Raw genomic sequence first — 15,457 nt, 5'->3', positions numbered from 1 at the left:
TGAAAGTGAAGTCGCTCAGTCGTGTCCAACTTTTAGCAACCCCATGTACTGCAGCCTACCAGGCTCCTCTGTCCATGGGATTTTCCAGGCAAGAGTACTGGAGTGGGGTGCCATTGCCTTCTCTGAAAAAGGCTTCTAGCTATTCTTAATTATTTCTAAACCCTAAACTCAACAAACTTCTTTTGCCATAAATATTTCCCTCACAAACAAGTCTCAAACAACAATCCTTGGCCTCAAGCTGCGGCCTATGTGCTCATCCTGGGACATTCTTTGTAAAGATCCTTGAACAAATGTCAATGGTTACTTTATATTCTGGGCACAACTGTAGAAGGCTTTGTGCTTTCTCATGCTTCTCTCAAGCACCTTAACATTCTTTCCAGCCAACTCAACCGAAGAAGGGAAAGAACAAGTCAGAATCACAAGGCCTACCTCCTTCAACCCGGGGCCGTGCCTGCGAGATGAGGAGGGGGTTGGGGCCGTGCCTCCATTTTGCCAGTAACGCCTAACGTGGCTCCTGACATGAAAGGTCATGTGGGTGACAAGGAGACAACACCACTACGTGCTCTGCTGTCTGAACAAACTGAGTAATAGACGTGCAGCGATGAATCACTAGCAGGATTTGAGAAGTAATCTGACTACTCAGTCACTGACCTTGAAGTACACGCGTTACATACTGATTTGAGAGCTTAACAGCTAGCAGGAAGTTCGTACCTCATGGAACTACTCACAGTTAACATACCACAGTAACTGAAATTTGAACTGTTGCTGTTAAGGAACTGGTTTATTTAACTGTATCAGTGCCATGGAAATTTATGGACATGGGAGTTGTACAAACAGAGGACTGCCTATACATTACTTTTTTACATTAACCCAGAAAGGCTCAAAGAGATGACTGCTGAGTAATGAAACAGTCCATCTAAATTGACATCGAATAATTTATCTTAAGGTACCCAAAGGCAGTGTTAGTGCACACTGAGTACATATGTGTGATTTGGCAAAACCAACTTTAACATGTATCTTAGAATTACAGAACTTTAGAAATACAGAAAGGGTCACAATCGGACACCACAAATTATCCAGCATGTTTGTTATGAATTATTTCTCCTCCTTCGATTTCAATTTGCTCATATAGCCACTTTCGATCACAGCGGCATTCGGCACCACATTTGGTAGAACCGCAGGCAGGACAAGCATAGAAACAGCCTAAGCAGTCTTCATCGAGGCAGTCACAGAGGTCCATTCCACTGAAAATCAGGAGACCCTGGCTATCGTAGACCTTACTCTTTGCCGGGATCACCTGTCTGTAATACAAAACACAAGGCAAGTTATACACTTCATGCATATTTCATTTCTGAATATTTAGTTGACAATAGGGTAATAAAAAAAATGTAAGGGAGATAAAATGTTTCGGATTATAGATGAAACTTTGCCAAACTGATACCTGGGTTACCTGACTCAAAGTTACTCTACAATTAACAGTTAACAAACTGCTTGTGAGAAGAAGGCCCTCTCTTGTAAAGGGTTGAAACATATCCAAAGGAATGCAGGCGAAATGTGTCCAAAAATAATAATATAGCTGCTAAAACTATTTATCCCTTACCAAAAAGAAAAGACTAGGTAATAGTGGTGCATTTTATTAGCAACCAATCTCTTTACTGCTTTGTGAACACAGCTTTATTTTTATCACAGTATACCATCCAGCTGTTTTTTATACTGCAATTAATCTGTTTCTTGTTCTTTGACAGACTAGCAAATCTGGCCTCAAAGCACCTAATGACTCAATGGAAAACCTTCACAGATGGAATAATGGCCTGTATAAAAAATAATTCTGGATGATTACACTAACATTGCTTTGTCAATTTGTATTTTAGAAATGCTCAATTTAAAAAATCATATTCTAAACAATTTAGCTTTCTTGTTCGTTCTATTAACTACACCAAAATTGTTTCTATTTTGCTATGCTTAGAAGTTCAGTCATGTCTGTCTCTCTGTGACCCCATGGACTGCAGCCCGCCAGGCTCCTCGGTCAATGGGGATTCTCCAGCCAAGAATACTGGAGTGGGTTGCCATGCCCTCCTCCAGGGGATCTTCCCAACCCAGGGATTGAACCCAGGACTCCTGCATTGCAGACAGATTCTTTATCGTCTGAGCCACTAGGGAAGCTTAAGTAATCCTTGCTTGAGGACATTCTATATACAAGGACTCTTTCTCTTAGAAAATGTGTCCTAAGTCATTCAGTCATGTCCCGCTCTTTTTCACCCCATGGACTACAGTCTGCCAGGCTCTGTCCACGGGATTCTCCACACAAGAATACTGGAGTGGGTTGCCATGCCCTCCTCCAGATCTCCCCAACTCAAACCCATGTCTCCTGTGGTTCCTGCACTGCAGGCAGATTCTTTACCACTGAACCACCGGGGAAGCCCATTTCTATTTTAGACATTAAAAAATAAAAAACAACCTTGCATTCTCACAAAATTTGTTTTAGTTGCCACCTATAGAGCAGAGACATACAACTGATGTATTAATGCTTTTCAAATAATTATTTTAGTTACAAGAAGTATAGTGTGCTTAAATTATTTTAATTACTGTGCCAAAAAGATTATATAAATGCACTTCATTGAGACTTTCTTAGAAACAAAAAAATTTTTTTAGAGTGGAAGGGAACACCTTAATTTTCTATGAGACCCTTGGGGGTTCTTACTAATTCCAGATTATCGAATTTAAACTATCTAACCAGAAAATTCAAAACTTGTAAGAGAAAGATAGGAAAACAATGCAGATGTGAGGCAAGCTAACATATGACTTAAACAACACATAGTGTACCTGTCTGAACCAGCTGTTGCATTTTTGGTAAGCCTTCTTTTTTCTCTTTTACCAGTTTCTGGAGCAAATTCAGTTTGCTTTCCTGGATTTGCAAATTGTAATGACCTCAAAGCTTTAGCAGTTCTTCCCTGAATAAAAGTTAACAAATTATTAACTCAAATCTTAATATCAAACCATACACAGATATTTCACTTAACATTAATCCAGATTATTTCTTAGCCGGGAAGACAGTCTGGAACTTGTAAAAAAGAAAGAAAAAAGTTTTAGTGCCCAAATGTAACAAAATTTATACTGGGTCCTGGAGCTATGCCTTTGAGGGGATAACAAAGGAAAAGCACTACATATAATTTAAAATTTTAATTATCTTTTAATTTGGTTTATTAATATAATAGAAAGGAGAAAATTGAGAAAAATATGCCAGCAGCAAGAATTATAAATTGCTTATAAATAGAAAATTTGACAAGTCCTCCTTTGACATACCAGTCCTTGTTCTACACCAGAAAGCTTTATGAAATCTTAAACTGTTCTGATAATGGTTAAATAATCTAAATGTAGGCATGTGAATAAGGAAGAGAGTTATAAGATATTTAATACTTGCAATGTAAAAATGTATGCTTTTTGACAGTAGGGAGTCCTAAAATTAGCCTTGACCATAACAAGAATTCAGAGCTAGACGCAAAGGAAATTCACAAACATCTTAAAAACCCAGATAAGAATGGGATAGTGCCAAAGTCAAAAGAAAGGCTGAAATAAGAAACAATTATTTCAAGTCACAAAGTTCCTTTTAGAGCAGCAGTTTTCAAGTCTTTCATAAAAAAGGGAATTCATTCTGCTGTATTTCAAACTCTTGCTGGCAGGCATAACCCACTGAGTTACTTCTGTATCAGAAAAAGAGCTAAGATTGTTAAGCTCTGGCAATGCCAGAATGTCTGAGCACTAGGAGTTGCCGCTTGAAAGTCTAGGGAATATTATATTATTCTTTCCCCAAGCCAACTCTCTTTACCATACAATCTGGGTTTCCACAAATATTTAGAAAACATCATCTATTTTCACCTCCCCAACTTTACATTCACTGCATTCAAGTCCATCCCTTGATATTCTAGTGGAATTGGTCCCACTATCAGTTCTGGATACCAAAATGCTAGGCTGCTACTCCAGTCCCAGAGTTGGCCCTTGCGTCTTTGGATTCAACCAACCACAGATTGTAATAGTGCTGTACTGACTGAAAGAAGTCCACATATAAGTGGACCTGCACAGTTCAAACCTGTGTTGTTTAAGGGCCAACTGTAATAAAGTGATATAAATGATTTCTTTATAATTAAATAAAACCCTACATTGTAGAAGTAGCAGAGAAAAAATCGACTCTACATACGTCTGAGTCAGGTTTTCTTTTCTGCCGGTCTTCAGAATCAACATCCACACTTCCATTGATTATCTGTGTACATTTTGGACAAAGCTTCCAACCAGGTACAAGCTGTCTTCCAAATTTTGCACTCAGAAAAGTGGCATCATCTAAATCAATTACATGTAAATTTTTTTTGGCTAGTTTTTTGTGTATGTTAAATGGGTCACAACATGACTTCTGCAAATCCTCAAATCTGTCGATGTAAACTTTTGCATGATGGAAGCAGATTGTATTGTTCCCAGAAAGTGTCATTCCAGTTCTCAACTGAAGTAGAAGCATGTCATTTGATGACAATTCTTGCAAAGTCTTGAAACCTGTATGACGAGTATAATAGGTTTTATGGCACTCATTTGTGGTTCGAAGCTGGACTCCAACTGAACATGGATCCATCATGCTTGATTATAGTAAATTTCCTTTCTGATTTTCACCTAGAGATCACTCTCTAGCAGATCACCCTAGAGAAAAACATTAAAGACAGTCAGATTTGTGCTGCAAAAATTTTATCTGAGAAGCTGAAAAAGCATTTGAGAAAATGCAAGGCCTGCATAATAAAAAGAAAACTCTTAGCAAGCAAGGAATAGAAAGACATTTACCAAAAGCCTACAAAAACATAAGAAAGCAATCATGGCAAGTGTGACTATAGTAAATATGTCAATTCTACAGGAATTTATCTATAAATTCAGTATGATTCTAAACCAAATTTCACCAGGTATTCCACAAATCCCCCACCACCCAGAATTTAGGAAGCTAGTCTATGGAAGTGTAAAGGTTCAAGAAAGCCAAGATAATCTTGAAGGAAATCAAAATAAGAAATTTATTTACTATAAAGCTATTATCATTAGAACAATGTGTGGGATCTCTCAGGTATCACTGTTAGGGTAGAATTATTTACTATTAGATAAAATACAGGATGCTCAGTTAAATTTGAATTTTAGATAATGCATAAACAATTTAAATTATATCACAAATATTGCTAAAAAGTCATTTGTTGCTTCTCTGAAGTTAAAATTTAACTGGGTTTCCTCCTATGTTTTATTTGCTAAACTTGGCAGCCTCATTTACCGTGCCTTCCCTCTCCCCATCTTCTAGTACGTAGAGATCTTTCTTTGGTGCCAGTTCCACATTATCTCCCACCTCTTCTGTGCTGTTAAAAGAAAGCTGAACTACCACCGATGAACAAATTACAGGACCTCCTCAGGTAAAAATTAAAGTGCCCCGTCTGAAAGAAGACAAGACCAGTTGCAGTATAAAAAGTATTTTTCACACTGCTTAAAGCTCAATGGCATACTGGAACCATTCACTTGAGTGAAACTGTCATGATAAAAGTGTACACACCTGAATCAAAGCAGTTTTACATTCAAACACTGCTTTAAAAAATGAAAAAGAAAAAGGTTAGCTCAAGAAGCACAAAATTTCAGGCATTGATTTCAGTGGCTGCTGTCTGCTTTCTAACACCTACCCCCTCTGGTTACTCCTCCCCTGTAGTAACTCCCAATGTTCTCCCTTCTCTTCCCCTCCCTTAGGCTAAGATTCTAATATGAGTTCTCAGAATTTGTTTCCAAGCAACTGTTTCTTCTGCTCACTTAGGCCTGTGCTCTGGCAATGTCACCCACAATTAGTATTTTTTTTTTCCTTCAAGTGGTAGTCTAGTAGTCTCATGTTGTTCTCTTCACTTGCTGCTGCTACTGCTAAGTCACTTCAGCCGTGTCCAACTCTGTGCGACCCCATAGATGGCAGCCCACCAGGCTCCCCCATCCCTGGGATTCTCCATGCAAGCTGCCATTTCCTTCTCCAATGCATGAAAGTGAAAAGTGAAAGTGAAGTCACTCAGTCGTGTCCAACTCTTTGCAACCCCAAGGACTGCAGCCCACCAGGCTCCTCCGCCCATGGGATTTTCCAGGCAAGAGTACTGGAGTGGGGCGCCACTGCCTTCTCCTCACTTGCAGCATGGTGCTATGTTTGCCAAGGCTTCCCAAGTGACACGAGTGGTAAAGAACCTGCCCACCAATACAGTAGACATAAGAGAAATGGGTTCCATCCCTGGGTTGGGACGATCCCCTGGCAGAGTGCATGGCAACCCACTCCAGTATTCTTGCCTGGAGAATACCGTGGACAGAGGAGCCCGTCGGGCTAGCACCCATAGGGTGGCAAAGAGTCAGACACGACTGAAGTGAATGAGCACAACACAGCACAATGTCTTCCTTAAATACATTACTATTTATTGTCCATGAACTAGTACTAGCATCAGCAGGGAACTTATGAGAAAAGAGAGATCTCAGTGGGCTCAGTGAATTAGAATCTCATTCAAAAAATAAATCCCCAGATGATACATAAGCACATAACAGTTTGAGATGCACTACTATAGATAATTCAATTAACAGAACATTCACCAAGCATCTTCTATATTTACAGAATACACCAAAAAAGAGTAAGAAACACATACAGACATGCACTTGCCTTCTAGGAAGTCTGATACTTAAGGGAAGATTATTTGAGAGGGGGAGAGGGAGCTGTAAATTTCATAAACTAGATTTGGAGAAAAATACCTGGCTTCAGTGGAAAACTGCACTGTTGAGAGTACAACCTTCAGGTTGTCACATTCTGATTACATGAGAGCTCTGCATCTTTCGCTGCCTTTGAGCTATTTTACACCTGACAACTGTATGTAACTAACAGCAATGCAGAACAATTCTTGTCCATATTCTGGTAAATTCTGTTAGAGGTACAACTGACTCCCCTGGCCCACTGTGGAAGAAGACAGTTTTGCCTCTACTTGCTCATTTATTTCAATATTCCTGATCAATAAATGTGTCTGTTCTATCATTTGAACTGGTTATAACATTTTACCAATCCCCTTGTTAATAAGGAAAATAAAAACCAGGCACTACTGATTTTATACCAGTGTCACAGTCACAATTTTACTTCCTCCCTCTTTTTTTTTAATGGAAAATACATTAAACATAGGAAAAGTTTAATTTGCTCCAGCCAAGTCACTTAGACCAGCACAATATCTAGTATTTCTCACAGAAGGAAAAAAAAAATAAAAACCAGCTTCTTATGGGACTGGATGTAAACCATATACCAAATAAGCCCTAAACGTGTTCATTTAGACCTGATTACTTTAGATTGGTTTTCCACCCTCCCCTCCCTACCCCTCTTTCAGGAAAATTTCACTATGGTACAAGTGAGATCGGTCTGTAAGTACTTTCAAACTACACTGAGTGATGTAGGATTATTAATTCCTGAATGTCAATGAGTATCCTAAGGCCTTCCTATATAAATGTTCCAATGAACTTTATTTGTACATTTTCCACTTCAAATAGAAAAATGCCTTTTAACAAGTTAAATTTTACCTGAGACCTGTACTACTGGTTCTTGAACAGGCCTGCCTAAAGAAACCCTCCTACTCTCTGTATGGCTTCTGTAAGACTCAAGAACATCCCACTGTTTACCTATGACCAGAACAAAGGACCTCCAAATCCCCATTGTCTCATTTATAAATTTGTGAGTAATTAGCTGAATTGCTTGCTGAAATAATCAACTGAAACAAAATTGGAAAAATATAGCTAACCATATTTTAAGTTTCTCTCCTTCCTCTAGGCCCCTGAACTTTGGTATAACCTCGGCCAGAGCCAGCAAGGAATCCCTCCAGAGAAAAAGCTGGCCTCAGGCTAAAACAATCTGGGATCTACAATCAGACCAAGCAGTTCTGTTCCAAGCACTGTTTACTCCTCCCCTGAGAAGCTGGTAAATCTTTTGGTCAGAGAATTCTTTCCACTGCAATAATCTCTTTTCCCCTCTGGCAATAATGCTTTCAATAAAGTCTCTCCCTACTAACTCCGGATTTTATTATTTGACCCTTTCTTTAAAAAGTTCTGCATTCTCAATTTTCTCTTGCTTTAGAACTGCCAATACTTTCTAAACAGAGTAACTAAACAGAGTATGTTTTGTGATTCTAAGATTAACTTTCAATATTTTTATCGCACTCCCAGAAGAGTGGAGAGAGAAAGAAGTAAATATAGATTTGTTAGACTTCATTCTTCTATACCTGAGGTAGTAAACACAAGTACTGGATATTTGCTCCTCATATGATGTGAACACTGACAGCTCAGGGAATACGCCTTTTTAAAAAACTGAGGTATTGACACATTATATTAGTTTCAGATGAAACAATGCAGTATTTGTACATATTGCAAAATGATCCACACAGTAAGTTTAGTTAATATCTGTCACCACAGTTAGAAATTTCTCTCTCTTTGATGAGAACTTTTAAAGTCTACTCCCTCAGCAGCTTTTAAACATGCAGTACAGAATTACTAGTTAGTCATCCAGCTGGACGTCACCCCACTACTTATTTACAGCTGGAGTCTGGACGCTCTGACCCCCTTTTCACCCACTTTGCCCACCCTGACTCTTCGCAATGGCCATTTCCAATCTGTTCTTTTAATCTACCAGTTTGGTTTTTAAACTTAAATTATCTTTTCTAGATCCCTTGAAGTAAGTTTTAAGCATTTTCTCTTGCTATCCATTACCCAACTCTAAGGTAGGTAGGGTAGGTGCACTGAAGAAGTGGCCTCAAACAAGGCCACAATGCTAGCAGGTTTTCCTAATCCCATGAGCTCTAGGACCCGATCACAGGCCTCCTACGGGGGTTAAAGCAGCACCATCACAATCATCACTACCACTAACACAGCAGAGGGACACGGGAAATAATTAGGGAACTCATTGTTTTCTTCCCTGAACTATAGGGGAGATATGACAATACGTTCCAATGTGCCAAGTTCCCTAATACAGCCTGTGCTTTGTTACCACTCTTGAAGTTAGTAGGAAAAAAATCACATTAAGAGGAACTTTAACCAAACAAAAAACTTAAATGTATTTTTAGGTCAACTTTTAAGAATCTTTCCCTTTCATGAAAAATGTCTTTTTTCAGTATAGGAACAATTTATAAGGCATTTTCCCATTTATCTTTTATTTAATAAAATAATAATAATAATTCCATTCACCCCTCCTATGCAAATCAGCAGTTTCAGGCCTGGGTGCGTGCACACCGGAGAGTGCACACACACGTCATGCCTCTTGCAACTGTCAACTTTTTGTGCCCATTATCCTCAAATACTACCTATAGGACATGTGAATGGGTACCAAGAGAAGGGTTAAATGGCTAAGTGAAATAGTCTTAAATCTCAAGACCCAGGCACCATAAAGTAAACTTCAGACAATAACACAGTCCACAGTATCCAGTCAAAGATGACAGTGTAGAAGACCCTGAACTTATCTCTTCACATGAACATGCTGAATTTGTACCTACATACAGATCAATTCCTGCCGAAGAAATACTGAGGGCTGCAGAGCAAGTGATAGAGGGATCACACAGGATGGGTAAAAGAGACAGAGACATGGTGTCGATGGGAAACCCATCCCCCACAAGGGTCTTCAGCAGGGAGGAATATCATTGAGGAGCCTGTACACAGACTTGCCCATCCTGGGACAGAGCAAAAAAGCAGCTGTTTCAAGGGCACCTACACTATCATGAAGGGAATCCATTTACTAACCCTAAAGAGCCTGCCAAATGATCAGAGAACTTCTGAAACTGTAGCTGCAGTCTAAGGTACCAGGGAGACATGCGGGTTTGATCCCTGGGTCAGGAAGATCCCCTGGAAGAGGGCATGGCAACCCACTCCAGTGTTTTTGCGTGCAGTATCCTATGGACAGAGGAGCCTGGCGGGCTATAGTCCACAGGGTTGCACAGAGTCCGACACGACTGAAGTGACTTAGCACGCATGCTTGGGAATTTATATATATATATATGTGCACACACACGTTATTATTATATGTCAATATATATGAACCTATGGTAACCACAAACCTACAACAGATACACAAAAACCAGAAAGAAATCCAAAAGTAACACTGAAAAAATAAATCATCAAACCACTAGAGGAGAGACCAAGAGAAGAACTACAAAAACAACCAGAAACAATCAACAGAACGGCAATAGGTACATGGAAAAGGTCAGTTTTCATTCCAATCCCTAAAGAAGGCAATGCCAAAGAATGTTCAAACTGTCGCACAATTGTACTCATCTCACACGCTAGCAAAGTAATGCTCAAAATTCTACAAGCCAGGATTCAACAATACATGAACCCTGAACTTCCAGATTTCAAGCTGGTTTTAGAAAAGGCAGAGGAACCAGAGATCAAATTGCCAACATCTGCTGGATCATCGAAAAAGCAAGAGAGTTCCCGAAAAACATCTATTTCTGCTTTACTGACTATGCCAAAGCCTCTGACTGTGTGGATCACAATAAACTGTGGAAAATTCTTTAAGAGATGGGAATACCAGAGCACATGACCTGCCTCCTCAGAAATCTGTATGCAGGTCAGGAAGCAACAGTTAGAACTGGACACGGAATAACAGACTGGTTCCAAATAGAAAAAGGAGTATGTCAAGGCTGTATATTGTCACACTGCTTATTTAACTTATATGCACAGTACATCATGAGAAACGCTGGGCTAGAGGAAGCACAAGCTGGAATCAAGATTGCTGAAAGAAATAGCAATAACCTCAGATATGCAGATGACACCACCCTTATGGCAGAAAGTGAAGAAGAACTGAAGAGCCTCTTGATGAAAGTGAAAGAAAAGAGTGAAAAAGTTGGCTTAAGGCTCAACATTCAGAAAACGAAGATCATGGCATCTGGTCCCATCACTTCATGGCAAACAGATGGGAAAACTGTGAGAGACTTTATTTTCTTGGGCTCCAAAATCACTGCAGATGGAACCTGCAGCCATGAAATTAAAAGATGCTTCCTCCTTGGAAGGACAGTTATGACCAACCTAGAAAGCATATTAAGAAGTAGAGACATTACTTTGTCAACAAAGGTCCGTCTAGTCAAGGCTATCGTTTTTCCAGTAGTCATGTATGGATGTGAGAGTTGGACTATAAATAAAGCTGAGCCCCGAAGAATCGATGCTTTTGAAGTGTGGTGTTGGAGAAGATTCTTGAGATTCCCTTGGACTGCAAAGAGATACAACCAGTCCATCCTAAAGGAGATCAGTCCTGAGTGTTCATTGGAAGAACTGATGCTGAAGCTGCAACTCCAAAACTTTGGCCACCTAATTCAAAGAACTGACTCATGTGAAAAGACCTTGATGCTGGGAAAGACTGAAGGAGGGAGGAGAAGGGGACGACAGAGGATGAGATGGTTGGATGGCATCACTGACTCAATAGACATGAGTATGGTAAACTCTGGGAGTTGGTGATGGACAGGGAGGCCTGCTATGCTGCAGTTCATGGGGTCACAAAGCGTTGGACTCGACTGAGTGACTGAACTGAACTGCACTGAACACACATACCTATCAATAATCACTTTAAATGTAAGGAGATGAAATGAACCACACAGGGGTGGGGTGACTGGATTAAAACAATAAGTCCCATCTATATATTGCACAATAATGTTCCCCTGGTGGCTCAGGTGGTAAAGATTCTGCCTATAATGTGAGAGACCCAGGTTCAACCCATGGGTCTGGAAGATCCCCTGAAGGAAATGGCAACCCACTCCAGGATTCTTGTCTGGGAAATCCCACGGACAAAGGAGCCTGGCAGACTACAGTCCAAGGGGTCACAAAAAGTTGGAGACGACTAACACTTTATTGCAAGAACGACTAAGACTTTGATATACTGTACAGTGCTCGTATTGGGAACAACTCAGCAAACCTTTCAGGTCTCTAAACTCCATTTGTGATTTGTCTCTATTCCTAGGGTCCTTAAAGGTCAAAGAGAACAGAATACTTCGAATTCAACAACTGAGGGATGGTTTACAGACCAAGACGAATGAGTAAAGCTCTCTTTATTTTATCTGAATTCTGGATGTGGTCAAAACTGTCAAGCACTACTAACTACTCCTGGAGATGAACAATACTTTAATTTTTTAACAGTACTTCAGTTTTTTTAAACAGATTAATTAACAGTACTTAATACTACTTATAATACTATGGAGAAGGAAATGGCAACCTACTCCAGTATTCTTGCCTGGGAAATCCCATGAACAGAGGAGCCTGGCAGGCTATAGTCCATGGGGTTGCGTAAGAGTCAGACAAGACTTAGGGACTGAACAACAACCACAATTAACTTAATACTCAATATAGATGTTGGGTAAGTGATTGTGACCTTGAATTGTAAGCTAATGTGTGGAAAACACTCACCTCTTCCTAGAAAACAAATGTCTGGACACTGAGCATGGCATTATTGGTTCAAACATCACACAATGCAGGTCAAACTACACTACCTGAAAATTTCTGTTACATTTTAAGTCTTCATATTGGGGCTTCCCTGGTGGCTCAGCTGGTAAAGAATCCTCCTGCAATGCAGGAGACCTGGGTTCCATCCCTGGGTTGGGAAGATCCCCGGAAGAAGGCGGACATGATTGCACGACTCTCACTTTCACTGTTCTCTATGCTCGGAAAGCCAGGCAATGCTAATTAATCCTTCAAGACAGTGTGCCCATATTCATCTTTCTGGCATGCCTTACCCAAATTCTATTGTTACAGATTCTTTTTCCTCTGTTTGAAACTTTGCCTCTATTACTTCTCAGCTGTTGGAAGACAGGAGCTATATGGTGTTATTTTCTATATCACTTAAGTAAAAAGAAGAAGGAAGTTCAGGGACTTCCCTTTTTATAGCACTCATCACTGGCTTTCTTCTTTCCTGTTAGTTTTTTCCATTACATACTAAGCTCCATGAGGGGCCAGGAATCATCTGGGTCCTGTTACAGCTGTAGCTTCTTTCGAATGAATCCATGTTCCTCAAACTGCCAGAATCTCACACGGAGAAGGCTGAATCGCCCCCAAATCAGTATAACCAGATGCTCAGGATCCTGCAACTATCCCAATTTCAATCCTGTGGTCACAAGCACAGTGATGGCATTCCTCCCACACACCCTTCCCTAGGGGCTTCTTCTCTTCGGAGCAGTAGTTTAAAGTCCTTAACACTTTCTTTGTTGAGTTAGTCACATCCAGACTCTTTTGTGACCCTGTGGACTGTAGCTCAACAGACTCCTCTGTCTGGGATTTTCCAGGCAAGACTACTGGAGTGGGTTGCCATTTTCTTCTCCAAGGGATCCTTCCAACCCAGAGACCAACCTGCATCTCCTGCATTGGCGGGCGGTTTCTACCACTGAGCCATCTGCCAAGCAACAGTTTCTTTAGCCTGATTAGAATCCCAACCTCCTTCCTTCCAAAAACTGAGCCTGGGAATACCTACTCCACTATCACGCAACTTAAAAGTTTCATCTTTTATATTTTTCAATAAATGATTCCCCTCTGGGAAACTAAAACATTTTAGGAATGACAAAGTATGGGAAGTCTTGCTAAGAACAAGATTGTAAAGGTAAAAGTATTGTTTTAAAAAGTGAAAGTCGCTTAGTCGTGTCAGACTCTCTGCGACCCCATTGAGTATACAGCCCATAGAATTCTCCAAGCCAGAATATTGGAGTGGGTAGCCCTTCCCTTTTCCAGGGGATCTTCCCAACCAGGGATCCAACCGGGGTTTCCCGCACTGCTGGAGGATTCTTTACCAGCTGAGCCACAAGGGAAGCCGAAGAATACTGGAGAGGGTAGCCTATCCCTTCTCCAGGGGATCTTCCCGACCCAGGAATCGAACCGGGGTCTCCTGCATTGCATGCATAACTACCCTACTTTTCACCAGCTGTTTGAGAATGTTGTAAGCCACCAGATCCAGAGTATGAGCCCCTATTATGTTCATGCTACCGGGATGGAGAAAAGAATACTATTCGACCTCCAGCCTCAACCAAACAGCTAGGACTAGGAAGGTTCTGAGTTAAAAAATAAAACCCAAAGAGCAGTGGATGGGGTTCTAAGCCACAAAAGCTCTCCTCTAAATAAGACAAACCTTAAGTCAAAATTAGGACGGCTCCAGGTCTCCCCAAGAGAGGCGACAACTCGCGGAGTCGACAGGAACCGTGCTTGACTTCGACACAAGGGGCCGCAGATCGACCGGAGGGAGAGGGGGTCGCTGCAGGGCCGCAGGCCGCGGAAGGCCCCAAGAACGCAGCTGAAAATTCCCCTCACGTGTCCAACGTGCTCCCCCTCCTCTGCTTTGGGACCCTCCCTCAGCTGGCCCGAGCCCCGCTCCCACCCAGGAACGCGTCTCCACGCCCCAGACCCTCCCCTCTAGCCCCTGTTTACCTTTAGCTCGAGCTCTCCACCGACCCAGTGCGCACCATAACCGCCGCCTCTGAGTGGCCTGGGTACGCGCTTTTCAACACTTCCTGGAGTTTACCACCGAGAGAACGGCGAGGGAGGCTAGAGAGGCTCAGCGCTACCATAAAGAGAGGCCCTAAAGAAGTCTAGAGGGGAACAGAGCTTGGCGGCCTCCGGGGCGGAAAGGGCGGGGCGGCATGAATTGGCGAATGATTCAAGGTGAGGCAATAGTTGCTTCAGATGCTGACGGAATTTTTTTTTTTTTCCTTTGACATTAGGGAATTGTGCCTAGGGTCAACTTTACCAAGATGCAAGTTCCGCTAACTTGAGTTGTGTTCGCGAGTTTCTACGTCTGTGCGTGACGCAGAATCTTTGCACCTCAAGCCTCCTAATCCCTGAAGAAGTGAGTGAATTCAAAACACCTTAAGAAGGCCCTCTGTATGAGGTCTCCCATTTTATGATTTACTTAATTCAAGCGAAATATATTCCAAAATGCATCCCCTTTGTTATAAACTATCAGAATGTGTATGCTCACTGGCTCAGTCGTGTCCGACTCTTTGTGACTCGGTGAACTGTAACTTGCTGGCCCCTCTGTCCATGGGATTCTTCAGGCGAGGATACTGGAGTGGGTTCCCATTTCTCCTCCAGGGGCTTTTCCTGAACGAAGGATCGAACCCTTATTCCTTCTGTCTCTTTACCACTAGCGCCACCTGGGAATCCCATTATAAACTATGAGAATAGCTGTTTATTACTTCGAGTGAAATAGGAGGCCTCCCAGGCGGCGCTAATGGTAAAGAACCCGCCTACTAATAATGCAGGAGACATAAAAGACGTGGGTTCGATCCCTGAGTTAGGAAGATCGCCTGGAAAAGGCATGGCAACCCGCTCGAGTGTTCTTGCCTGGAGAATCCCATCGACAGAGGAGTCTGGTGCGGTACAGTCCGTTGGGTCGGAAAGGGTTGGACAGGACTGAAGGGACGAAGGACAGGACTGAAGGGACGAAGCA

General features: G+C 41.5%; 1 protein-coding gene across 3 annotated transcripts; it reads right to left on the bottom strand.

Annotated features, from left to right (window-relative positions):
• Positions 1-762: 762 nt before the first annotated feature.
• Positions 763-14,536, bottom strand: ARL14EP (ADP ribosylation factor like GTPase 14 effector protein). 3 transcript variants are annotated; one of them, XM_061381003.1, is made up of 4 exons: positions 14,437-14,536; positions 4,196-4,683; positions 2,824-2,951; positions 763-1,301 (listed from the first exon to the last, which is right to left on the bottom strand). In XM_061381003.1, exons 2-4 carry the CDS (start codon positions 4,619-4,621, stop codon positions 1,073-1,075), a joined length of 783 nt encoding a protein of 260 aa, XP_061236987.1. In that variant the 5' UTR covers positions 4,622-4,683; positions 14,437-14,536; the 3' UTR covers positions 763-1,072. The 3 variants fall into 3 exon arrangements, with proteins under 3 accessions (XP_061236987.1, XP_061236988.1, XP_061236989.1); XM_061381004.1 differs by lacking the exon at positions 14,437-14,536 and adding an exon at positions 14,141-14,340; XM_061381005.1 differs by lacking the exon at positions 14,437-14,536 and adding an exon at positions 5,564-5,719.
• Between the last annotated feature and the right edge of the window lie 921 nt (positions 14,537-15,457).

This window comes from Bos javanicus, chromosome 15 (assembly GCF_032452875.1).
Source record: "Bos javanicus breed banteng chromosome 15, ARS-OSU_banteng_1.0, whole genome shotgun sequence".
Taxonomy (NCBI): domain Eukaryota; kingdom Metazoa; phylum Chordata; class Mammalia; order Artiodactyla; family Bovidae; genus Bos; species Bos javanicus.
Note: the sequence above shows the minus strand (reverse complement) of the source record. Positions and strands in the feature narration are given on the sequence as shown.